General features: G+C 47.4%; 1 protein-coding gene across 1 annotated transcript; it reads left to right on the top strand.

Annotated features, from left to right (window-relative positions):
• Positions 1-617: 617 nt before the first annotated feature.
• On the top strand, positions 618-26,992 carry crocc (ciliary rootlet coiled-coil, rootletin; the record flags this gene model as incomplete). The annotated part of the gene is made up of 38 exons (XM_080548060.1): positions 618-671; positions 1,201-1,345; positions 1,445-1,590; positions 2,857-3,048; positions 3,174-3,257; positions 3,680-3,774; positions 4,312-4,477; positions 4,696-4,802; positions 5,194-5,433; positions 5,598-5,688; positions 5,795-5,881; positions 6,082-6,297; positions 6,568-6,767; positions 7,412-7,594; positions 8,375-8,519; positions 9,108-9,254; positions 9,468-9,698; positions 10,473-10,666; positions 10,902-11,029; positions 13,778-13,947; positions 14,146-14,325; positions 14,472-14,606; positions 15,445-15,588; positions 15,723-15,961; positions 16,185-16,344; positions 16,709-16,876; positions 17,036-17,471; positions 17,685-17,848; positions 18,317-18,437; positions 18,615-18,778; positions 19,287-19,502; positions 19,664-19,888; positions 23,390-23,548; positions 24,236-24,436; positions 24,528-24,659; positions 25,971-26,144; positions 26,321-26,471; positions 26,946-26,992. 38 exons carry the CDS (start codon positions 618-620, stop codon positions 26,990-26,992), a joined length of 6,237 nt encoding a protein of 2,078 aa, XP_080404186.1.
• Positions 26,993-27,227: the final 235 nt, after the last annotated feature.

Consider the following 27,227-nt stretch of genomic DNA (forward strand, 5'->3'; position numbering starts at 1 on the left):
ATGAATGAATACATTGATTGACAGTTTACTGAAATCTGTGTAATTCGACACCCCACATGTAGGCAAGTTGTGAGAGATCCACTAACCTATATTGCTAAAACATATTCAAAGTTAATGTGATATACCCAAATTATACATGTGCCCGTGTTAGATTCAGTCATATAGCGAGTGCACCGACACGTATTAAAGAGCCTTGCTGCCCCCAAGTTGTAGGCTACTAGAATTAAACCCTCTTGTAAAGGATGCCAAGTGAAAGCGCAGCATGCAAGGGAAGGGAAGGGGGATGTGGAATCTGTTAATCCCCCCTGTCCTCCCCCCTGTCCTCCCCCCTGTCCTCAATCTTATTCTCACAGTCGTGGGATAGAAGGGACCAAGTAGGACGTCACCTGTGGGTTGGAGGAGATGTCCGACAAACGAGAAAACATTGACTTTCTACACAGCGAGAATAATACGTTTCTTTCGTCTCGTGTGTAATTTTGAAATACGTTTGAACACACGTGTGCATCCGTTAATTGCTAAACCGAACGCTTAATCCTATTTAATAACGTGACACAACTTTATAATGGTAGTGTAGCTGGAAGATTCTGCTATTGTCTGGTCCTCAACCCCGTTTCTCAATGAGCGACACAGAGAATTCCACCACGGATTCCAAATTGGAAGCTGTAATACAGGTGATACATGCTATGTTGATTCTGATTTTATTTGAGATTTCCCTTATCACTTTGTTCATTCAAATGAATCTTCAGAGAACAGAAAATAATTGGCTATAGTTGTCGTTTTGCCTATAATTTAGATTTTATTGTAGGCTTCTGCTTGACAACTTTAAAAGTGGAACTTTTAAAATGTTGCCACTGAGGATGTGAGTTTATGCGTATTCGTTTGAATGTTTGTTGTGTTGTTGTTTTGGTGTGCTGTGCTGTGTATAAGGTCAGTCAGTGTTCTATTCGGAAAACAGCTCTGTGGTAGTCAGGATTGCTGCTGAGACACCACCTGTTCTCACAGTCACTGCATGGCCTGAGCTTTAGTCACTGTTACTGAGATTGTGTACTTGCTGCCAAACATTACTTTGAATATGAGAAAGATTATACTGTTACATGGACATTATACATTTCATGTCTGCTGATCACATTCAAGCCTCCCATCTTCTCTCTCTCTCTCTGTGCATTTCTCATTGTTAATGTGTGTCTATTTCTCTCTCAGCGGCTGGAGGAGAGTGTGCTGTCTGAGGAGAAGAGGCTGACGGTCCGAGGGTCCTCCACAGACGCAGGGTCCTCCACAGACGCACCTCCAACCTGTCTACCTGCACGAGTGCGAGAGATCGTCACTAAGAACCTCAACGATAGCAGTGAGTGACCAGTAGTCTCTTTTTTTTTTTTTTTAAGAAACACTGGTCTCTTAATTCTTTGTGTTTGCACTGTTTCTTTCCCCCTCCTCTCCACCCCAGCTACAGAAGCCATGTCCTCAGTCATGTCCCTCCAGGAGGAGAACCGTGTGCTGCAGGGGGAGCTGGGGAGGCTGGAGGACATGCTGGCCCATAGCAGGGCCGACCGCGACGAGCTGGCCATCAAATACAGCGCCATCAGCGAGAGGGTAAGAGATGCAGAGTGAAGGATGGATTGTTAGACAAGGAGGAAGAAAAGACAAAGAGACTTAACAAGAGACATATAAAGAGCAGAGAAAGAACAAAAAGGTTATTAAGGAAGAGTCATAAAGACATTGGATTCAAGGCATAGAAGAAAAAGAAAAAGAATTTTGCGGATTAGTTCAGTAACTCAATTCTTAATGATTAACTTGGCCGTAATCACACAGTCTACGGCTCTAACCTCACCTGGCTGAAAGCCTTTGAATGCTTGACAGAACCTAATGCTTGACAGAACCTAATGCTTGACAGAACATTGTGGAACATTGTGGTACAAAATGTTTGTGGTGAACCCATAGTGGAGTTGTAGTTAACCAGACACAATAAAGACAAGCCAGGACACAGTTAAAGGGGTATTTGACAGACGCATAGAACGAATACAAATGTACCTCTTTCCCTGTTTCCCTTTCATTATATTCTTTGTCTGTTCGAGAGAGATTTGCCTGTCTCCCTGGATACAGGGGCTGGAATGAAGTGAAGTGGCATGTTGCTATGGCATTTGTCACCCCTAGTGATTGTAAACAGGGGCTTCATTGGAGAGGAGAGGGGGAATAGTGTCGGGGGCTCAGTATGCCGTACGAATTGACGAACAAATTGATCATTACTGCCATGTAGTTACACCTTGGAAGGCTGTGGGTCCAAAAACAAACAAAAGAACATTTAGTAGATAAATAAATGTTGTGCCTTACCTTCGATCAGTCTATTTCAAATGGTAATTCTATCCTTCAGTTAAGAAAACATTGAGGGACCTTCTTAAAATAATAACTTACGTCATATTTTCAAGTTGAGAAAATATGATTGTATTTTATTCATATCTAAATCAAATATATTATTTTAATATATATTATTAATGTAATTCATATATTATTTCAGAATAAACAGAATCAAATCTAGAATATATGATATTTAGGCAAAAACATAATTTCCCTCAAAAGTGACTTTGCCATTATGCCATTGTCAGTGCCATTATTTTAAGAAGGTGACGATATTCTTTTTGTTGTGAGTGTGGTAGGTTTGGGGGAGACAGTCTTTTGTTTTCTTCCAGTGTATTTCTCCAGGAGCCTGATTGCTTGGGGGAAATAGCTGTTTGATATCCTCTGGGTTTTAGCCCCGAGGCTTCGATACCGTTTCCCGATGGCAGTGGCACGAACAGTTTCTGATGGAGAGTTCTGTATCTTATGAAATCTCCACCCCACTCTGTGTTTGCATCTACACAGTTAGAGCAGACATTACGCCTTGAGACAGGCGATGGGGAGCGTGATTCGCCTGAATCACGCAGCCTGGCACAGCAGAACGTGGACCTGCGCAGGCGGCTGGATGAGGAGCAAGCAGCCTACAAGCGCAAACTCACAGCCTACCAGGAGGGGCAGCAGAGGCAGGCTCAGCTGGTGCAAAAGCTGCAGGCCAAGGTATTGTTTTTCAGTTTCACTTCAACTCAGTTGTATTTTGTAGGTTAAAGGATGTTTTGTATGTTACTTCTTAGCCATGGTGTTGTCAACCGTGCCAGACGTTCTCCCCCCTGTGTCTCCTGCAGGTACTGCAGTACAAGAAGAGGTGTGGAGATCTAGAGCAGACTGTACTGGAGAAATCCTCTGAGCTGGAGCAATGCAGGACAAGTGTTAGTGCAGCTGACCTCCATCACAATCAGGCCTTTCTAAACCAAAACAATGGCAATAGAAACTCCTAAAAAAAATGTTCGGAAACGTTATTCCAGTCGATTATTCCTCCCCTTTAATAATACCAATTGGTATTGTATTTTATATCGTTGGAAAGCCTGATTAGTCACCTTTACAACTCGTAAGGATCATGCATTTGTGGAATGAGCAACACAGCTAAAGGTGTGGGTAGTGGCCCAACATTTTTTTGCAATATTGTTCTGTTGGTATGGGGAGGAATAATTGACCAAAATAACGTTTCCAAACATTTGTTGAGGAGTTTATATAGAGCCCAGCTTTTAGCTGAACTTTGAGTTGGTCATGTCTATCTGGTGCATATGTCATGCACATTATGATTTCATTGATGAGTTCTGTTTCCCTTTAGGGTCGTTGTGAAATGTTAAGCAATAGTCATCGAGAAGAGGATGAACCAGGCGACTTGGAGAATGCTCTCATTCGATTGGAGGAGGAACAGCAAAGGCAAGTGATTGAGAACTGTCTTGGCCAATCCGGAATGTAACTGAAGCTACTCCTGTCATTTCATTGCAAGTATTAGCAATTACTGATGATGGTGTACAGTGGGCTGCAGCTAGATTTTCAAACTGAAGTGTGCACTCATTCACTCCCCTTCATCGATTTGAAAGGAAATGGTTGGAGTAAGAAAGATGGTGCAAGCTCCCTGTAGCTAATGCTTAAACCAACGACATGCTTTTAAATTCATGAGGGGGAGAGTGCACGCTGTGGGGAGAGTGTGTAGAGGATCATGGGTAGAGAACCGGTCCACAGCCAGTGTATGTGAGGCATATAGACCACACAAAGGGGGATTCAATCAGGAAATAAATATGGAAAGTGTCTTTGAAGTACATAGCCAAGAGCATCAAAAGCTTTACATAGGTCAATGATTGAAAGCATAAGCAGCCTCTTTTCTCACATCTCCCCATTGCTAGTGTCGTCTGGAATAAGTCATCCTTATAATGCAACGCCTCGAATGAAAGATTCCTCTTGTTTCCTCCACAGGAGCAGCAGTCTGTCTGCAGTGAACGCCATGCTGAGAGAGCAGTTAGAGCAGGCAGGACTGGCCAATGAGGCACTCAGCCAGGACATTCGTAGGCTTACTGCTGATTGGACAAAGGCCAGGGAGGAGCTGGAGCAGAGGGAGTCCGATTGGAGGAGAGAGGAGGAGGTGTGAATAATAACATTTTGCTTGAAGTCTGTTTTGATATCCAGATAAATAACATGTGAAGTATCTTTATTAAGCGTTTTCCTTCCCATCTCTCTCTCTCTCTCTCTCTCTCTCTCTCTCTCTCTCTCTCTCTCTCTCTTTCTCTCACTCTCTCTCTCTCTCTCTCTCTCTCACTCTCTCTCTCTCTCTCTCTCTCTCTCTCCCACTGTCTCTCTCAGTCTTTCCACAGTTATTTCAGCAGTGAGCACGGCCGCCTCCTGGCGCTATGGCGACAGGTGGTAGGGTTCCGAAGGCACGTCTGCGAGCTGAAGAGCGCCACCGAGAGGTCAGATCAACAAACTACAAAAAAAAAACTACTATATTTCTACTACAGGCTATGCTATGGATTCTGTATGCATGGCAAAGCACTGTAACACATCATATCAAACCTAGTGGACACGTTCACTTCAGTCCCGTCCCCTCTCTCTCTCTCTCTCTTTCTCTCTCTCCCCCCCTTCCCTCTCATGTATATCCTCTTCTCCCTCCCTCTCTCTCCCTCTCTCTCTCTCTCTCTCTCTCTCTCTCTTTCTCTCTCTCCCCCCCTTCCCTCTCATGTATATCCTCTTCTCCCTCCCTCTCTCCCTCTCTCTCTCTCTCTCTCTCTCTCCCCCTTCCCTCTTCCCTCTCCCCCTTCCCTCTCATGTATATCCTCTTCTCCCTCTCTCTCTCTCTCCCAGGGACCTGTCAGACATGCGTAATGAGCTGGGACGCGCGTCACACTCTGCCCAGTCGTCCTGTGCAGGTCTTTCCGCCACATTGCGCAGCCGGGAGGGAGAGGCGACCCTGGCGCTGGAGCGGCAGACGGCGTCGCAGGCGCAGCTGGAGCAGCAGCTGAGAGACCAGCTGAGAGACGGCGTGGCCCAGATGATGAGCCTGCAGACCAGGACGGACTCAGAGAGGGCCGAGCTCAACGCTAGGTCGGTGTGTCTGTCTTGTCTTCCTGCGTGCAGTTGTCAGTTCAACGAGTACTAGGGCTGGCCCCCTTGGGGTCTCAGATCAGTCAGCATCGGTCAACATGATGTTCATCATAGAGATTCGATCCGGTTTGTTGAGTGTGTTTGTTCTTGTGTGTGTGTGCTAGGCTGTCAGATGCAGTGCGAGAGGTGGAGAGGCTGAAGGGGCAGAGTGAAGAGAGAGACAGAGACATGGACACTCTGACCAGAAGACTGGAGGTGTGTGTGACTTCATCAGGGATGCTCCCTGTAGGTCAGGGGTCATCTCAGGGGTCATCTCACGGTTCCTGCTGAGATTCATGTACCTGTTTGTCCACTTCCACAGGAACAGAGTGGCAACGATGAGACAGACCTGCAGGTGATGAGAGCTCACACTGAGACGCTGCTGGACACACTGAGAGATATCGCCCAGGTACACACACACACACACACACACACACACATACACACACACACCATCAAAAAGACTGCAACCCTCAGCCAAGCTCATCACAACATGAATCCCATAACATATCAACAAATAATCTCGGCATCTCTCAACATCAGTAAACTATATCATCTCAACATCAGTAAACTATATCATCGGAGCCTTTGATTGAAACTTGTTCCCAGACCGTGTTGTCCGACGGGGACTCGTCGTCCGAGGCAGACCAGGAGAACTCCGGGGCCCCTCTATTGGCCCTCCTTCGATGCTCCTCTGCTCCCCCCCGCTCTTCGTCTCCACGGCGATCCTCTTCCCCCTCTCGGTTTTCCACATCGGCACCCGTCCCGGCGGCCTGTCTGTCCGCTCTGCGCTCTGCAGTCACCAGCAGACAGCTCCAGCTGCAGGTACTCCAGATAGCCACTCAGCTACAGCTCTCACTCTCTCTCTGTGTGGATTCCTGACATTTTGCGGGTCATTTTTTACGACTGAGCTTCTGTGCTCTGTTCTGGTCTGTTCTATTCACCACTATCAAACACTGACTGATATAACCCAATGATATAGAAAGCAATGCACTTCCACAGGTGTCATTTACCTATAAAGGGTATCTAGAGTCTCTTTATTTCTCTTGTGTGTATCTCACAGCATCCCTCTCTTTCTGTCTGTCCTTTACGCAGGAAGTTCGAGGACGTCTGTCCTCTGTGCAGTCGACAGTGCAGCTTCTGCGCAGGCAGCTAACCGAGGCGGAGTCGACCAAGCGAGAGGCAGTGCAGCGCAGTCATGCACTACAGGGAGAGAGGGATGGGGCTCAGAGAGAGAAAGAGACCATGCAGAGAGAGAGAGACCGGTTGAGACAGGACAGGGACTCGCTGGCCAGGTAAAAAAAAATCTGTGGCAGAGACATAATATCAGAATCAGGTGGCCTGGGGTGGTCCAGTGGTCTACAGTGCACACGTGTCCATGTCGGCATGGGTTCAAGTCCGGCATATGCCCTGCTGACATTCCCTCTTCTCTTTACTTTTCTGACTATCTTCACTAACTCTATCCAATAAAATGAAACATATGAGTGGGACTGACCCACTCAGAAAAACATAAATTCAGAAACAGAATTGCTTTTATTACATCCCAATGTACACAACTGTAAACATCTTTGGCTCAGGTTCTTAAACATTGGCATTGTAGCATCAAGATACAAAATCACAATAATCGAGTAAAGTAAAATAAGTAAAGTAAGTAATAATGAAGTAATAAAGTGATGCTAGTTGTACTATAGCCGAACCAGTCATACTACAGTGAAATCAATAGTGCAAAATGCTGTGCAATAAGATGAAATGCAATATGATACAGTACAACTAGTCAAGTAGTCAGGTAGTGTTCAAGCAATCATGTAGTTAGTCAAGTAGTCATATATATGAAGTAGCCTATATATATATATATATATATATTTATCTCTCCATTGATACAATATCTTGACAGTATGTAATGTACAGTATTTCCATGTCTGCCTGTCCATCCTCCCAGTGAGACGGTCAGCCTGGAGAAGTCAGCCCAGGCAGCGCACAGCAAGGCTCAGATCCTGCAGATGGACTGTGAGAAGATGCAGCTGGCCGTGACGTCCGCACAGAGAGAGAGGGATCACGAGAGGGAGGAGAGAGAGTCCTCCGTTCAGGAGAGAGAGCGGGCCAAGGCCGAGACTGAGAGAGTGTGAGTGAGAGAGTGTGAGTGAGAGAGTGTGAGTGAGAGAGTGTGAGAGAGAGAGTGTGAGTGAGAGAGTGTGCATGAGAGAGTGTGAGAGAGAGAGTGTGAGTGAGAGAGTGTGAGTGAGAGAGTGTGAGTGAGAGAGTGTGAGTGAGAGAGTGTGAGAGAGAGAGTGTGAGTGAGAGAGTGTGAGTGAGAGAGTGTGAGAGAGAGAGTGTGAGAGAGAGAGTGTGAGTGAGAGAGTGTGAGTGAGAGAGTGTGAGTGAGAGAGTGTGAGTGAGAGAGTGTGCGTGAGAGAGTGTGAGTGAGAGAGTGTGCGTGAGAGAGTGTGAGTGAGAGAGTGTGCGTGAGAGAGTGTGCGTGAGAGAGTGTGAGTGAGAGAGTGAGTGAGAGAGTGTGCGTGAGAGAGTGTGCGTGAGAGAGTGTGCGTGAGAGAGTGTGCGTGAGAGAGTGTGCGTGAGAGAGTGTGAGTGAGAGAGTGTGAGTGAGAGAGTGTGAGTGTGAGTGAGTGAGAGAGTGTGAGTGAGAGAGTGTGAAAGTGGTGAAAGAAATAATGTGAGAAGGGGAGAAGAGGGTGCAAATAGAACAGGGGGTTAGAGAAGGAGGAAGAGAATGAAAGGAGGCAGAATGAAAAAGAGAGGCCAAGGGGGAGTTTTTAAAGAGTTTTTTAAAGAGGGATTTAACACAGGTCTATTTAAATAGAATTCTGTCGACAGAAAACAAAAAGCTGTGTTCATCACTATCCCTGCCCTGTCCCTTTCCCTGCCACTGTCTCTGTCACCACAGTCAAAAGCAGTGTGAGCAGAGTGAGAGCAGAGCCTCCGCCCAGCGTGGGGAGCTGTCTACTGTGAGAGAGGTCCACCAGCAGGGGGAGGTGGCGAGGCAGCTGCTGGAGGGAGAGAAGCGTCAGCTTGCTGAGGCTCTGGCGCAGGTAAGAGATGAAAGTGTCACTCGTAATCAAAGTAAAGAAGTCAATCATAAAGTATAAAGTACCGGCGTACCTAGCCAGATGTGTGGAAGATCGGGATGACTGGAAGCACCAATGGAGGGCTCGTCTGAGGACGACCTAGTAGAGTAGAATCAGGTGCTCCCCTGAGTTTGCTTTTCAGTGTGGGGGCTGCCTGCTTCCAATACAATATTCTACCATATGCTTTCTCAGTCATCTATAGTGATCTAACCCTTTTAGTTTTGTGTGTGTCTGAAGTAGCCTACTGTATAGTGAACACTAAGCTAACCTCTGTGTCCTCCTGTCTGTATGTTATTGTATCCTGACCTCTGACCTGTGTATATTCTCCCTGCCCCCCAGGCTGAGAGCAGTAACACAGAGCTCTCTCTGCTGACCTGTGTATATTGTCCCTGCCCCCCAGGCTGAGAGCAGTAACACAGAGCTCTCCCTGCCCCCCAGGCTGAGAGCAGTAACACAGAGCTCTCCCTGCCCCCCAGGCTGAGAGCAGTAACACAGAGCTCTCCCTGCCCCCCAGGCTGAGAGCAGTAACACAGAGCTCTCTCTGCCCCCCAGGCTGAGAGCAGTAACACAGAGCTCTCTCTGCTGGTCAACAAGCTGCACTCCGAGGAGGCGGCGCTCAGGGACTCACTGGCCAAGATGGGCGGCATGAACGAGGGCCTGGCGCAGGACAAGGGTGAGCTCAACACCATCATCAGCCAGGTGGGACGTTAGCTTGACTCACTGACTCATCAACAGCTTCTCTTATTGACAAAACTCTTGGTGGTAGATGTCTTGTAATTGTAGCATGCATGTAAGAGTAGCCTTGTAAACCGTATTAAAACATGTATTCCATGTAAGGTATCATGTGAAGCCTATCGGTCCTCATATAGTAAAACCTGTGCCAATGTCTCTGTCCCTTGTTGTGTTCCTCAGCTGGAGGAGGAGAAGGCACACCTGCTGGTTCAGAAGCGAGAGGCGGAGCAGGAGAAGCTGACCATCAGAGACCAGCTTGTCAGACTGGAGCAGGACAGGCTAGAGCTAGACTCCGCCCACATCGCTCTCCTCCAATCACTGCAGGAGGCAGAGTTGGGCACGGTTGGGATGGAGGTGGAGCTTCAGAGCATCAGGGCTGACAGAGTGAAGCTGCTGGACAAAGTCACTCAGGTACACACGCATGCCTACTGTTAAGTCTAACCGTCATCTCAATACTGCATGCCCCATCCCTCTCTCTGCATGAGAGAGGCAGTCATAGTGCTTTATAGAATGATAAATACATAAAAGACATTTAAAAAAACAATAAAAAATAAATAATAGAAAAACAAATCAGTCTGCTAAAGACAGGGCCTAAACTGTCAACATTTAAAACAAAAGAAGTGCAACACAATAACAATTTAAAAAATTCAAATTTGAAATAAAAATATAAAAACAAATCAGTCAGTTAAAAACCTAGCCAAAACTGCCAGTATTTAAGTCAATTAAAAGCAATGACACAAATTAAAAACAGAACATAACCCTATTTTTGAAAATTGCTCAAGATAGGGCTGACCTAATGTTTTGTGATAGTTTGTTCCAATCTTTTGTTGCATAGTGAGCGAATGCTCCCTCTTTTGGTGCTCACTCTTGGAACAGTGGAAAGGCCAGCCTCAGATGATCTTAGGGATCTAGCAGGTTCAAGATGTATTTTGGCCGTACGCCATTCAGTGATTTGTAGACCAGGAGCATGATTTTAAAATCTATTCTGTGAGATACAGGAAGCCACTGTAATGATCTAAGAATGGGAGAGATGAGAGAGGTGATCAAACTACACAGTTTTAGTCAGGACTCTTACAGCAGTTAAGCTAAACGTTATAATTGTCTAGAAAAAACTATAATTTTCGAGGGATACCATTCATGTATTGTACCTTCTCTGTATCTCTCTGCTCCCCTCCTGTCTCCCAGCTGTGTGGGGAGGTGAGCTCTCTGGGGACTGAGTTGGGTGTGGTTCGAGGTGAAGAACAGCGTCAGGGAGTGGCCCTGGAGGAGGTGGGGAGGGGACGCGCTGACCTGGCCAGAGACCGCGCTGGCCTAGTGGTTCAGCTGACAGCGTCTGAGAGAGAGAACGCCACACTGACAGAGGAGCTGGTTGCATTCAGGTGTGTGTGTGTGTGTGTGTGTGTGTGTGTGTGTGTGTGTGTGTGCGCGTGTGCGTGTGTGTCTTTGTGCGTGTGTCTTTGTGCGTGTGTCTTTGTGCGTGTGTCTTTATGTGTGTGTCTTTATGTGTGTGTCTTTATGTGTGTGTCTTTGTGTGTGTGTGTGTGTGTGTGTGTGTGTGTAGTGTGTCTGTCTTTGTGCGTGTGTGACTAAGGTTTGTGCCTCTACTCTCTGTAGATCGGAGAGGGAGGCCCTGGAAACCAGCCTGTTTGAGGTACAGCAGCAGATGGTGCAGCTGGAGTCTCGGAGAGAGCAGCTGGAGACGGAGAACCAGAGCTTACGCCTTCGCAGTGAGAGCGCCACTGGTGAGAGACGGGGAGAGAGAGAGCAGAGGACAGGTTGGCCGATGCATAGGCTCTCAGGCACAGACAAAGAGAGAACATACAGTGGGGGAAATAAGTATTGAGCATATCAACATTTTGTCCAGTAAATGTATTTCCAATGAGCCTATTCAAGTGAAATTTGCACCAGACTCAAACAATCCAGACAAAAAAAATCTTAGAAAAAAGAACTAATTAAGAGGCAACTCTACCTCCAATCTGTGCTAATTAATGTCAGCTGGGTTAGAATATATTGATTTGAATTTTCTTTATTAGGATTAAACCCCTTGAGATGCACCATCTCGTTTTCGAGGGGGTCCTAACATAAATGACAAACATTACATTACAACAGAAGCAGACAGGTAACGGTACAGTTTACAATACAACACACAGACAATAGACAACAAACAACAAAAAACACGAAAACACACACAAATAAAAATAATGAAAAACATTTCAACCACAAAACAGCTAGTAAAAAGAGGGAGATTGGATCTAGAATACAAAGAATGAATACACATTATGTGATATAAGAAATGTCATAAAGGAATCAAGTAACGTAAGTAACAGCTTCAATGAAAACAAGAACATTGCAACTCAAAGTGGGAGGATAGGGCGTTTTTAAACCTACCTAAAGATGAAATTGATCTAATGTCTGGAGGCAGGTTATTCCAGTCTACTGGGCCTTTGAACATAAAAGCTCTTTTCCCTACTGTTTTCTTTGCATGGGGGACAGAAAAGTAAAGCTGCGAGGAGTGCCTAAATTGATAATTTGAAATAAAAGGAACAAGATACTGTTTTAAATAATAAGGATAGTTTAAATAAATACATTTAAATAGAATTTGAAGCCAGTGAATGTGTCGTCTAATATTTATGGATGGTAATTTGAGTGCTTGATACATTGTACAGTGGTGAGTATGAAAGGGACAGCCAAGGACAAATCTGCACATATTGATGGGCTATAAAAGTTTTTTTTTTGTTACCAAGGTGCAACACAACAAACTTCTAATGATGGGTAAAAGCAAAGAGCTGTCTCAAGACCTTCGCAACCAGATTGTTGCAAAACATGAAAATGGAATTGGCTACAGACGTATTTCACAACTTGTGAATCTTCCAGTAAGCACCGTTGGGGCATTATCCCTAAGTGGAAGCAACATCACTCCACCATCAACCGGCCACGCACAGGAGCTCCTCACAAGACTTCTGATCAGGGAGTCAGAAGGAGACTTAGAAGAGTAGCCAAAGGGCCATCGACCACTAGAAAGAGCTCCAGAAAGCCACACAAAGCCAGTGAACTACTGGGAGCATGTACTCTGGTCAGATGAGACCAAAATTGAACTTTTTGGCTGTCACACAACACACCATGTTTGGAGGAGAAATGGCACTGCACATCACCCGAATAACACTATACCAACAGTGAAGTTTGGAGGTGGAAGTATCATGGTGTGGGGCTGTTTCTCCTCTCGTGGTACTGGCAGACTTCATTTCATTGAAGGAACAATGAATGGAGCCATGTACAGAGAGATTCTTGATCTGCTGCCATCCACCAGGATGCTGAGGATGAGACGTGGGTGGACCTTCCAGCAGGTCAACGATCCAAAGCATACAGCAAAGGAAACTCACAATTGGTTTCATAGAAAGAAAATCAACTGGAATGGCATCTGAAGATTCAGATTCACAATAAGGCCCACCGCAATCTTCAAGATTTAAAGACAATCTGTTGGGCGATTAGTTACTTCATACAGAAAGCGCCTTGAAGCTGTCATTACAAACAAAGGCTTCTCCACTAAGTATTGAATTAATTTTGTGTGTTCAACACTTTTTTCCTGTTTCATTCTACTTTATTACACATACCTTTATTTACATATGGATTTTAATGTTTCGATTTTTTGTCTTGATTGTTTGAGTTAATACCAAAATCTGGTGCAAATTTCACTTGAATAGGCTCATTGGAAGTACACAATACTTATATTATTATTATATTATACTTAGTTAGAGAGAGAGAGAGAGAGAGAGAGAGAGAGAGAGAGAGAGAGAGAGAAAAAAAACAAAAGGGTATAGTGCATCTTCTCAGGCATCAAACACATTTTTAAAATGTAGTAGAGTGCAAACTGCTGAGTACTACATTTTAAAAATGTGTTTGATGCCTGAGAAGATGCACTATACCCTTTGTTTTGCACTATTACATTACATTACATTCAAGTGATGCCAGAAATAAATATGCCGCTGCTGCAAGCTGCAAAGTTCATTAAAAGATCTATTTTTGAGTGAACAATCATTTTAATTGTCTTTATTTTTAGTTAGCACATGCCTACAACAACAACTAACAACTTCAAGCTAAATTTAGAAGCTGATTTAGAAGATGATAGCTAAATAAGAGCGATTGAGTAATTGTGCGATAAGCTGTAATTTATGATCTGATTAGTTGACTAATCGTCAAAATAATCGGTGACTAATCGATTATGAAAATAATCGTTTGTGGCAGCCCTACAGTGGAGTGATTTGACGGAGTTGACGGAATGGAAAACATTACTGAGGAGTCTTGTGGGAGAGAGCCATAGATTGTGAAAGCCCGGTGACTGGAGACAGCAGACCGTATGTTTGTGAAAAGTAGCTGAGATGATCAGTGGGAAGAGTACGCAGCCATACAGTATATGCCTGGCAAAGACTGCATGAACCCAGGTTTACAACTGTCTGTCATGTCCCTCCTTTCTGTCCCCTGGGGCTGTTCAGCGGAGCTGAGGCGCGTGCGTGCGGAGGGGGAGAGCGTGTTGGCCCAGAGCGAGAGGGAGAAGGAGGCTCTGGCCCAGGCCCTGGACACCACGCAGCAGGAGGCCCAGCAGGCTCTGTGCATCAGCATCTCTGACCACCAGGAGGAGGTAGAGAGGCTGGCTGTTGAGAAGGTGAGGGGGGCCCATGTAAGACTACTAGACTGCCTGTCTAATCCGGAGACTCTTGACATTCTGGGCCAGTGTGTGGGTGAGAGTGTTCTTTTTCAGTAATGAAACTTGGGGAGGATACATTTTTTTGCTCTGGTGCAAAACAGCCCAACAGTTGTCAATCTTGATAGAGTTGATTGATGTCGTGGTTGTGTTCTACAGGAGGCGCTGCGTCACAGTCTGGAGGCCGACCAGGAGGGGGCACTGCGGCGAGTCAGACTGGAGGCGGAGGAGCAGCTCCTCAGAGTAGAGAGAGAGAGGCAAGACCTGAGTGATGAAGTGAGGAGTCTCCAGCACAACAGAGCCCAGAGTCTGCTGCAAGCAGAGACAGAGAAGCAACAGGTAAGACTCAGATACAAGCACTGACTGGCCATACAACAAAGCTACATGTCATATTGATCAGGATCTATGAAACAAGGTTCTTTAGTCGGACACACTTCTGGGGACACTCTTATACTACAGAAGTCCTCTCTGTCTCCCACACCCAGGCCCTGTCCCTAAAGGAAGCAGAGAAGGCTGTTCTGTCTGAGAGAGTGTCAACCCTGCAGGCAGAGCAGGGGACTGCAGCTCTGGAGGTGGACAGACTGGCCAGGGAGGCAGCACATTACAAAGATCAAGAGAGGGTAACAGAAGATTCAAGAATTCGATCCTTTTGTACAACAATGTGGGTCTACGTGACAGGATGTGTGTTGTTGTTGTTATGTTTGGTCTGCACACTTCTTCTATTGCTCTCTATCCAACTTTTTCTATTATTACCACCAACCTCTTCTTCCTTCAACCTCCCTTTCTCTCCGTCTCTCTCTCTCTCTCTCTCTCCACCACTCTTCGTCTCTCTCTCCTCCTTCTTCACCCTGTGCTGATCTGTATATTTCTTTTTTTGTGCTGGCACGAAATGTTCTAAAAGACATTCATTGTTAGATAGATAGATAGATAGATAGATAGATAAATACTTTATTTATCCCCGTGGGGAAATTCATTTTGCCACGCCACTCCACTAAAAACCACACATAACAACACAACACAACATAAAGGACAGACAACAACACTGGGCCAGCCATGTACAGTATATAAAAAACAGTGAGATCTGATATAAAAGTGGATTAAAAGGATGGCTATAGTTATTTATATTAAAATACTAAAAAAGTGATGATGGTGATTAAAATAAATAATAAATACAGATTCAGGAGCCTTGACCCCGACTGCTACTTTAGATAGCAGGATAAAGATCAGTTCTAAAGGCCAATGCACACGGCGTGCGATTTTGTCGCAAGACAACATTCGATTCTCCATTCACACCCACACACTTCGGTGGTGTGAATTGAGAATCGAATGTTGTCATGCGAAAAAACAAAAACAAAAAAAACACTGAAGTGTGTGGGTATGAATGGAGAATCGAATGTTGTCGTGCGACAAAATCGCACGCCATGTGCATTGGCCTTAACTCTGTGCATTTGTCTGCAGGCCATGGTGGGAGTTCTGACCGGTGACCTACGGGAGGTTCGCTCTCAGCTAGACGATGCAGCCGGCGTTCATGAGCGGGAGCTGCAAAGACTGCAGGAGAGCTGCGCAGACCTGAAGACACACACCGCCGTCACCCTCAAAGAGGTAGGTGAAGCTGTTATGGTTTGGAAATGAAGGGACATGGGGGAGACGGAAGGGACTGTTTCTGTTGTGATATCTGTAAACATGCTGTTGGATGTAAAGTTCACCACCCTGGACACTTTATCTTCACCTTCCAGCTGGAGGAGAGCAGAGCTGCACTCTCAGCCAGTGAGGAGAGCCGAGACCAAGTGAGGCGGGACGTTCTGGATATTGACAGGCGCCTCAACCAAGCCTGTGACAGCGGAGAAGGGTATAGAAGGGAGGGGGCGGAGCTACGCCGCACTTTGGGGGATGTTACCAAGGAGAGGGACACCCTCAGCCAATCAAACGCCCAGTTGAGGGAGACACTGAGAAGCGCAGAATCTGAGAGGATCAGGTAGAGCACAGTAACACACCTCCTAACACAGTAACACACCTCCTAACACAGACATCGTCTATACGGCATGAATGAGATAATCTACTGTGTGTGTGTGTATCCCAGTGTGAAGTATACTGTGTGTGTGTGTGTGTGTGTGTATTACAGTGTGAAGTATACTGTGTGTGTATATCCCAGTGTGAAGTATACTATGTGTGTGTGTGTGTGTGTGTGTGTATCCCAGTGTGAAGCGTCAGTGTGAGGAGAAGGATCAGAGGCTGGTGGTGTTAGAGGAGAGCCTGGCGTCTGCGCAGAGGGAGGTGGCAGAGCTGCGCAGCTGTCTGCGAGAGGTGGAGAGGTCCAGGCTGGAGGCTCGGAGGGAGCTGCAGGAGCTACGCAGACAGGTCAGCCATGCAGTCGCTGTGCGTTACCATGTCTACCAAAAGTGACCCGCCATCATAGTCATTTAACCTACTGGGACAGGCAACAGTGAGAGTATCGCCATCGGTTGTTAACTCTGATGATCAATACCGATAAGTGTCTCCAAAATAATGATGTAATGTCAGCGATATGTGACAGCAGCTGGTGAAAGCGGGAACAAAGTCGTCAACCAATCAAAATGTACTGACTTTTATTCTACTTCTCTTCACTAACTAGGTAGTAGTGGGGATTACTCACCGAATCCATTGCATTGCTCAACTCTGATTCTCTCTCTCTCTCTCTCTCGCTCACACACCCTCTCGTCCTCCACCCCCGTCGCTCCATCAGGCCAAGCTGCTGGATGGAGAGAAGGAGCAGAGAGGGAGGGAGGTGGCAGGGCTGCAGACTCGTCTGTCCCTGGAGGAGCAGAAGGAGGAGGAGAGAGGGAGGGAGGCCGTCTCTCTCAAACTGAGGATGGCTGAAGCGGACACAGCGAGGAACACTATCAAGAAAGAGGTGAGCATTGGATTTCCGATGACGCTTAGTTGGACATTACTCACGAGAATATGGAATATATGTCGTGTATATAATCTATGATATTTTTTTCAAACACCCTCATCTTGACCCTTGATTATTAACTTTCTCCATCCCTCTCTCTTCCTCTCCTCCCTCCAGCTCTCCATACTCCAGAGGCGTCTGGTGGAGTCGGAGTCGGGCTGGCGGGGCTGCGAGCGGGAGCTCACGGCTCAGCTGCAGGAGGCGCGCGGCTGTGAGAAGAAGCTCCAGGACGAAGGCCAGAACCTGTCCCTGCGGACCCAGGCGGCCCAGGACTCTGCAGCCCAGTCCAGTCTGCAGCTGAGCGAGGCGCAGGGCCGGCTGGCTGCCACGGAGGCCGAGCTGGCGCGGGCCGAGGCCGGCCGGAGGGAGCTGGAGTTCCGCTTGGGCAGCCTGCAGTCGGCGCTGACGCGCACCCTGGGCATCGGGACAGGACGCCGGGCTAGCGGGGGCAGGGGGAGGAGCCCGGGGGGGGGGGGCACCTCCCCGTCACCTAGCGGCATCGCACGCCATCGCAGCTCCTCGCCCCTACCCTGTTCACTGTCACCCCCCAAAGGTGAAAATGGAACCCTTCACATACAGTACCAGTCAAACGTTTGGACACACTTTTGACTGGTACTGTACGTGTCATAATGTCTAAGACACACTTATTGCCAGAGGGGATGTTTAGAGAGTCGTGGAGAAATACACTAACATAAACAACAAGCTACCGTTAACATAAGAGTAGTATTGATTTAGAAGAAAAATAAATGTCATGTTTGTTTCACAGATTTTGGGGGCAGCACCCCTGACAACACGATAGGCTCTGGGCCCCTATCCCCAGAGAGGGGTAACACCCCCCTCCCCATGGCCATGTCGGAGCTGGACCCCGAGACGCTGCGCTGCGGCCTCAGAGACTTCCTGCAGGAGCTCCGCGACGCACAGAGAGACAGGGTCAGACATGTTTAAACACAGAGAGACAGGGTCAGACATGTTTAAACACAGAGAGACAGGGTCATACATGTTTAAACACAGAGAGACAGGGTCATACACCTGCTTAAACACCTTTCTGTTTTTATCTGTTACTGTTCTGTTAATACTATTCTCCTCTTAGTGTTTTTTTAATGCTGTATGTAAAGCACTTGAATTGCCCCTGTTGTATGACATGCTATACAAATAAACTTGCCTGGCCTTGCCTTGCCTAGCTATGCAGCATGACAGAACAATCTGTAATACACATGAATACATGTATAGGTTAGTTATTTTTTACGCTACACTCCATGTATGAATTTCTTCAATATTGTGCTATACTGTATATCCATCCAGAGTTTAGCATTGATATGTGAGTTTTTTTTTGTTTTTTTGTTACAGAAAAGCAGATTACATATTTAATGTTGAAATCTGTTGATGTTGTTTTAAAAGGATGAGGCTCGCGGCCAGCTGGGGGCGCTACAGCGGGAGCTTGGAGAGGTGTCGGGGGAGAGAGACGCCGCCCAGAACCGTCTCGCTCAGCTACACAACACACTCCAGGAGTGCCAGGAGGGTGAGACAGACAGACAGACACCTTTACTCCTTCAGAGACAGACAGACACCTTTACTCCTTCAGAGACAGACAGAGGCAGAAAAAACCAAGTACATGACCATGGAAAAAACAAGGTATACACTGGCGTTTGCTCGTTTACTAAACGCTGAAAGTGTGTTGTACTGATTGTGCTTGTAGGTAAGCGTGGTGTTGACGGGCGGCTGAGCTCCTCTCAGGCCATGCTGCAGCAGAGGGAGGAGGCGGTGCGGAGGGGAGAGAGGGAGAGGAGAGCGCTCGCAGAGAGAGTGAAGGAGCTGGAGAGGTCCCTGCAGACTGCAGAGACAGAGAAGAAACACATTCAGGTACACACACACACACACACACACACACACACACACACACTCTTCTGGCTACAGATCTGCTGGTAGTCAGTAGTGACCACTGACCTGCCAACACTGCCATATGCTGTCTCTGTAGGGAACAATAGCATGACAACAGGAAACGGATGGTGACTGTCATAACAGAATGCCAGAAATAAAAAAATGTTCCATGTCATATTTCTGGGCAAAGCAACACTCCATATGTCCAGTCCTGTAATCCCAGACCTCCAATATCACCCCTTTTAAACAGTTCTCACTCCAGACAACAGGGGGAGCATAGAAACAGAGAGAAAGAAGGATGAGTGATACGAAGAAGGGAAAAGGAGAAAGAAAAGGGTTAGTGGAATAAGGGGCAAGGGAGGGGAGACAAAAGTGGAATGGAAGGAAAAGGGGAAATTGTAGGATAATTAAAAACAATCGGTTTACTGTTATATTGGAAAGAAAATCCCTCCCTCCCTCCCTCCCTCCATCCCTCTGTCTGGCCCTGCAGGATCAGCTGAGTAAGCAGCGTGCGGGCGAGGTGCGTCTGGAGGCGGAGAGGAGGCGCCTGCGGGAGGCTCTGGAGGCAGCGGAGGCCAGGTGCACCAGGGTGGAGCTGGGGAGGCGCAGCCTGGAGGGAGAGCTGCAGAGACTCAAACTGAGTCTTGGGGACAGGGAGGGCGAGAGCCAGGCCACACAGGAGCGCCATGACACCCTGCTCAAACAGGTACATGACACCCTGCTCAAACAGGTACAAGCGCTCACACGTTCATGATTGTAAACGTAAGACTATACTGTATAAGTAGTTTAATCGCTTATTGAGGCAAGCAGATGACGAGATCCGATGTACACACAGGTACACACTGTATACGTTGATATCTCTCGCAGGTGGCAGAGGCGGAGAGCCGCGTGGCCTCACTCCAGAGAGAGGTGGACCGGTTGACCCAGGCCCTGACTAAAGCTCAGGAAGCGGAGGCCACTCTTAGAGAGAAGACACACAGCCTATCCCAGAGCCTCCAGGAGGCCACTGCCGCTCACAGCGCCACCCAGGGGCGTCTGGCTGCACAGCAGAAGTCTCTGGGTGTGGCAGAGCAGGACCGGAGGCAGCTGCAGGTGGGTGAAGGAACCAGACAGGGGTCGAGGCTGACCGTCTTTGGCAATGACATAGCTGTATGGTGAGAACATAGCTGTATGGTGTATGACATAGCTGTATGGTGAGAACGACAACTGGATTAGAGTGAATTGTATGATACCGTTTTAGATTTAGCCTATTTAGGCCTGTTTGAATGAATGAATGAATGAATGAATGAATGGTCTTTATTGTCATTGATATACTGTAGTACAGGTACCAAACAACGAAATTTGGGGGGGGGGGGGCTCCCCTGGTGCTAGGAAAGAAAAAAACTAAAAAACAAGAAGGGAAAGGAGCTGGTTTACATAAATAAAGGCTATGTACACTATCCACTATACTATACTATACAAATAAAACACTGTGCTGTACTCTATGCCAGCGTTTCTCAACCGGGGTGCCGCGGCACACTGGGGCGCCGCCTGGCGTCTTCAGGGGTGCCGTCAAATAATTCTATATTCTGACGTTCATATGAATGAATGAATAAATCTATAAATAAATAAATGCAATACATCATCAAAATCTGTCTCGCGCGCCCCTTTCCCATGTCACAATGTCAATACCGGGTTCAGCGTAAGGTCAGTGTGTCTGCAATAGCCTGCATTGTTTTTTCATTTACCGCGCAAATACATTTTCGAGAGCAATGAACAAGCAAACAAGCAGAATCATGGAACATGACAAACTGACAACAGATCATCCATCACAAGCTAGTCATATGCTGAATATTTTGTTCGGATGAAAAGTCACCATAGCCGTCCAGAACAGGTATTGATGAAGTGCGCCAAAGTTTCTGATAAAGCGTTCCGAAATTATTGCTAAGGCGAAGAAGCCACACACTATAGCCGAGTCCGTAATATTGCCAGCATGATTGCACAGCAATAGTTAATAACATGCTAGGCCCACAAGCTGCAAAAGAGATAGCAAAGGTCCTGCTGTCTGACTGTACAATTGGAAGGCAAATCAATGACATGTAAAAGGGTCCTATCCTATGTTCCCCGCTCCCGAAAAAGGGTATACGATCGGGCAGGGCAGTCTCGCTCGCCGGCAGCGTGTGGAGGTGGTTGTTCTATTATGATCGGTGACATTATTCTCTCGTCCGACTTCGGAAGCTAAGCAGGGTTGGAAAGTTCGGGAAATAACGCACGGTTTCGTTTTCATGCAATGAATTTAATACATCCAGACAAGGATGCGCGCAGCGGGAGAGAGAGACGCATTTTCTGGCTTAATAACTCTGCATCCCCGGTGTTTACGTTGAATGGACTGGATAGGTGTTTCCAATCAAATGTGGGAATATGAAAATGAATGTGTTCCATAAATTCCCGCGTTTGTTCGGTCACTGTGTCATGTTTATACAGCACGGTTACGTGCCTGATGCCTTTGATGCACACTTGCCTTTTTCACTCCCTCCTCTCTCTCTTAATAATAATAATAATAATAATACAACTTTTATTTGTATCAATAGCCGCTGAGTGTGTGTGTGTGTGTGTGTGTGTGTGTGTGTGTGTGTGTGTGTGTATGGGGCTGTCTGGGTGATGCAGTGTCGTTTTTGAATAGCTATATTTTAGACTGGGGTGCCTTGAGATTTTATCGACTTTTGAAGGGTGCCGTGACTGAAAAAAGGTTGAGAAACGCTGCTCTATGCTATGCTATACCTATTCTAACATTTCCTATTCTCTGCAACCTTATGTACCCTAGGGTTGTCATATTGCACATAGTGTTATTGCACATTCATTTAAAGTGTCGCAGTTTGCAGGCTTGAAATGTACACATTTGTGCCTCAGCACTACACCTGATTTCAATCCAGCAGCTGCCATCAATCCGTCCAGACTGTCCAGGGCCCAGAACCTAGGTCTTTGCTGTGTTCAGGGCCTGAATGGCCCTGGGGTAGAAGCTGAGCTTCAGTCTGTTTGTCCTTGCGAACATGGTCCTGAACCGCCTGTTCGAGGGCAGCCGAGCAAAGTGTTCGTACCCAGGGTGGGATGGGTCTCTGGAGATCTTGGAGGCCTTCCTGAGGCAGCGTGTGTTGTACAGCTCTTCCAGAGAGGGGAGGGGGGCGCCGGTGATCTTCTGGGCCGTCCTCACGACTCTCTGTAGCGCATTCCTCTCTGCGGCTGTGCAGCTGGAGAACCAGTTGCAGATGCAGTAGGTGAGGATGCTCTCCACTGCGCAGCGGTAGAAGGCCACCAGCATCTCCTGTCCGATGTGGTCTTTCCTGAGGACTCTCAGGAAGAAGAGCCGCTGTTGTGCCTTCTTGATGATGGCTGCTGTGTTGTTCTTCCAGGACAGGTCATCCTGTATGTGCACCCCCAGGAATCGGAGGGTTGAGACTCTCTCCACGCTCCCTCCGTCGATGAGCAGGGGCTGGACCTCAGATTTTTTCCTCCTGAAGTCCACGATGATTTCCTGGGTCTTTGACTGGTTCAGCAGCAGGTTGTTAACCTTGCACAGCTTGCTCAGCTGCTCTACCTCATCCCTGTACGCCGCCTCGTCCCCCCCCGAGATGCAGCCCACCACGGTGGTGTCGTCTGCAAACTTTACGATGGAGTTGCTAGGGTGGACGGGGGTGAAGTCGTAGGTGTAGAGGTTGTAGAGGATGGGGCTTAGCACGCAGCCCTGGAGGGACCCAGTGCTGAGTCTGAGGGCTGTGGAGGTGTGGGAGCCCACCCGCACCCTCTGGGGGCGGTCGGACAGGAAGTCCTTGATCCATGCACATATAGAGTGTGATAGTCCCAGGTCTAGTAGTTTGGTCACTAGCCTGTCTGGAAGGATGGTGTTGAAGGCAGAGCTGAAGTCCACAAAGAGCAGTCTCGCGTAGCTGTTTCCCCTCTCCAGGTGGGATAGAGTGGAGTGGAGAGTCGTCGCGATGGCGTCCTCTGTGGACCTGTGGGCTCTGTAGGCGAACTGGTATGGATCCAGGTTGGGCGGGAGGCGTGTGACTATGTGGGCCCGGACTAGTTTCTCGAAGCACTTCATGATGATTGGTGTGAGTGCCACCTAGTAGTCGTTAGTCGTTTAGGCAGCTCACCGTGCTTTTTTTCGGGACTGGGATGATAGTTGAGGTTTTCAGGCAGGGTGGGATGGTGGCCTGGGACAGGGACTGGTTGAAGATGTTGGTGAAAACCCCGGCCAGCTGGTCGGCGCAGTCCCTCAGCACCCGTCCCAGGACGCCATCCGGCCCTGAGGCTTTCCTGGGGTCCACCGCCTTCAGCACGCTGTTTGTTTATTTGTTTATTTAAACGGATCCCCATTAGTCATCCCCATAGTGAGGACTATTCTTCCTGGGGTCCACATGAAAAGACAGACAGTCAATAATGACCAAATCAAAATGTTCATGGACAGGACACACTTTGGAGCCTTTCTGGCAGTGTGAGAATCTTCATTTTTTGCTGATGAATCATATGAGACTGAACCTGTGACACTGAACCCGTGACACTGAACCCACGACACTGAACCCACGACACTGACCAGAGCGGTGCTGTTTCCAGGAGTACGTGGACGGAACACGGGCCTCCCTGGCGGACGGGAAGAGGAGCGTGAGCGCCCTCACTGAGCGCGTGCAGAGCCTCCAGAGCCTCCAGGGCGAGCTGACCCAGAGTGAGCTGAGACGAGGAGAGCTGGAGGCAGAGCTCGCCCACTCTCAGGAGGTGAGGAAAGAGAGGGGGGGGGGGGGGAGAGTCGTAAAACCTGTATCTTACTTGTCGTGAGCTTAGAATGATAAGGTTCTATCTCCGTTTAGGGCAGTTCAGAGATATTGAGCGTCAAAGTTTTTACATTCCATTATGTTTTGTGAGATGGAACCTTTGTACTTTATGAATTACTAACTAAAAAATTTCAACATTTTAAAAATAACACCACACAGGCATTAATAAACACCTAATGGGTCAGATTATGTAAAAAACTCAATTTTGACAAAAATGGAGATAGAACCTTATGGGCCGGTTTCACAGACAAGGCTTAAGCCTAGTCCTGGACTAAATCACACTTTCAATGTAAAATCTCCATTGAAGATGCTTTTTAGTCCAGGATTAGGCTTAAGCCTTGTCTGTGAAACTGGCCCTATAAGTTTTCTTGTTTTTTTCTGAGTGGGGCAGTCCCACTCATATTTTTCATTTTTATTGACAGTACAGTATAGATTATGACAGGAAGGATGGGTGAGAGAGAGAGGAGGGATGACATGCAGGATATGTCCCGGGCTGGAATCAAACCGGGGACCCTGCGGTTACATGGTCGACGCTTAACCCGCTACGCCACCTAAGCGCCCCTGAACCTTATAATTCTAACGTCACGTTGTGTCGCTGTGCTCTTCCCCCTGTCTCCCCCCCCTTACCTAGGTTCTGCGCCAGCGGTCAGCCAGCCTGTCGGAGGTCCAGCGGAGCACCCAGTCTGCCCAGACGGAGCGGGCGTCCGCGGAGGAGAGACTGCGGGGGCTCCAGAGGGCCGTCGCCATGCTGGAGACGGAGAAGAAGGACGCCGAGAGACAGGCCGTCAGGCTGGAGAAGGACAAGAACGCTCTGAGAAACACACTGGACAAGGTCAGCGGCACACCGGCTCACGCACGACCACCACGTTAGTTACAGCGCCCTGCTATGGTGCGGTACCACTCATCTGTGTCTGTCTCCTCAGGTGGAGCGTCAGAAGCTGAAGACGGAGGAGGGCAGCATGCGTCTGTCTGCGGAGACGGGGCGTCTGGCTCATTCACTCAGCTCTGCCGAGCAGGAGCTGCAGGACGCCCAGAGACAGATAGTCCTGCTGCAGGTGGGCCGGGCGTCTGGGAGACACACAGGAACATCACATAGACACATCGACATACACTACTCACATACTTACATGCACTGGGACACCATAGGCCAGCAAACACACTGACAGCATGTCTGTCTGTGTCACACTGACCAGTTGACCGGTACACCGGCACACAACTATGCCGTCATCACCGCTTTTGATTAAATGCCTTTATTTTATTTTATTATTTGTATATTTGTTTTATCTCTATTTTAATTCTATTCTGATTGTCTATTATATGCCATGGCAATATATTTGTGAGTGTTTACTGTATTTGTATGTATGTATGGAAGGTGCTATAAAGATAAAGATTATTAAAGGGATGTAGTAAAGTAAGAGCAGTTTTAGTGGTGGTGGTGGTGTTGTGGCTGACAAGGTGTTTTCAGCTGTTAGGGTTTTCATGCCTCAACCAGCGAGGTGAGAGGAGACTAACATGTGTCTCCTCATCCCCTCAGTTCAGTTTCAGCTTGACTTACTGCAGATGAAACTTCTGCTACTCACTAAAACACATCTCCTTCTGTGTTCAGTATTTAGCTGTGTCAGCAAATTCAGTTTTAGATGAGAACCAGATACTTTAACTGAAAGGTAATGAGGGGATGAGATGAATCGATGTTTGAATCAGCCAAGTAGTTGGTAGTTGGAGCTGAAAGTTGCTGTGTATTACATTTTATATTATATTTGTACATTCTTCTATATTAATTTGACCCTCCCAGAGCTTGATGATTATTCCTTGAGCTCGGAGGTCCTGTTAGCAAATGAAAGCCCATGTGTAAGTGAGCTGGGATCACTACAAAATGGCTGTAGCCTGAGGGGTCTGGCTCTGCATGCATCTGCTGCTGGTTAGATGCTTCAAGTTGAGCAGTTGAGGAGAAATGTTTTGCTTGTTTGTTCTGGGTTCTGGTCCCGGTTAGAGCTGAAGTTAAGAACGTTTTACGTTTTAAGTACATACATCCGAAACATAACTAGAACAAAAAATGAATTATAAGACGGTGCTAAATAGTAGAAGAAAACTTTACTGAACACAGCAGATAGTTACCCTATTAAGAAGCAGACATGAAGAGAACACCACATGTGACTAAGTGACCATTTGTCATAGGACCTCTCCCAGCCACACCAGCTGTGTGTTTATGGTGGTGGCTGGTGACATTCCTCATTAACACCTAAACAACAACAACGGGTTGCAAAATCTCAGAGATTGAGTGTGTGTGTGTGTGTGTGTGTGTGTGTGTGTGTGTGTGTGTGTGTGTGTGTGCGTGCGCGTGCGTGCGTGCGTGCGTGTCTGAGTAGGCTCAGCTGTCTGAGATGGAGCAGTGCCACAGTGTGAGTGAGAACTCAGGGCTGCAGCTTGACAAGGCCCAGAGGGAGGCAGACAGGCTGAGGACGGCCCAGAGGGAGGCTGAGCGGACCCTGGCTGCCCGGGAGAGAGCCCACCGCCACAGGGTCAGAGGCCTGGAGGAGCAGGTACTGTACATGCCGTCATGTTAAAGTCTAAGAAGAGTCTAGACCTTAATAACAAACCAACTGTTAGCCCATATAATAACCCCTGTATGTAGAGGAGATCTGAGAGAATTGAAGAATACGCAAAAAAAAACAAAAGAACATGTCCGTCCCTGAAGCCATCTCCATTTCCCCCACAGGTGTCTACACTGAAGGAGCAGCTGCAGCAGGAGATGAGGCGGCGGCAGCCCTCCCTACCCCCCCTTCCCTGCTGCTGCCGGGGGGGAGCTGAGCTAAGCCTCCTGCGTACAACTCTGAATACAGCTCTTTATGAGGATCATGTGTCCTCCTGTGACTTCAGACACAGACTTGTCTCCTCCTACTCAGGGAGAAGAGAGAGAGAGAGAGAGAGAGAGAGAGAGAGAGAGAGAGAGAGAGAGAGAGAGAGAGAGAGAGAGAGAGAGAGAGAGAGAGAGAGAGAGAGAGAGAGAGAGAGAGAGAGAGAGAGAGAGAGAGAGAGAGAGAGAGAGAGAGAGAGAGAGAGAGAGAGAGAGAGAGAGAGAGAGAGAGAGAGAGAGAGAGAGAGAGAGAGAGAGAGAGAGAGAGAGAGAGAGAGAGAGAGAGAGAGAGAGAGAGAGAGAGAGAGAGAGAGAGAGAGAGAGAGAGAGAGAGAGAGAGAGAGAGAGAGAGAGAGAGAGAGAGACCACAGGAGGAAAATGTGGATGATTCTCATTCAGATAGAATCTGGATTCAGTACAACAGCGGAGGAATGAGGAATCCATAGCTCTGCCAGCCTGCAGTTGCTCCTCCTATTCCCATCAGCAGGCCAGGATAGAGAGTCTGAAGCAGTCTACAGCAGTCTGAAGCACTAATGAACGGCCATATGAAGGAACTGTACCGTCCATTTTCTCCCTTGTTTGACATTTAGCTGATTATTGTATCTGGACCAAATAGATAGACACAATGACATCACATGTACTGTAGAGCACAGTAAGGGACCACAGGAGAGTGTACTGTAGAGCACAGTAAGGGACCACAGGAGAGTATTTATTTATGTATGTATATATGTTTGTGATTTTAGATGTATAGACCTGTTACTAACTATGC

This window comes from Nansenia antarctica (assembly GCF_963989245.1).
Source record: "Nansenia antarctica genome assembly, chromosome: 18".
NCBI lineage: Eukaryota > Metazoa > Chordata > Actinopteri > Argentiniformes > Microstomatidae > Nansenia > Nansenia antarctica.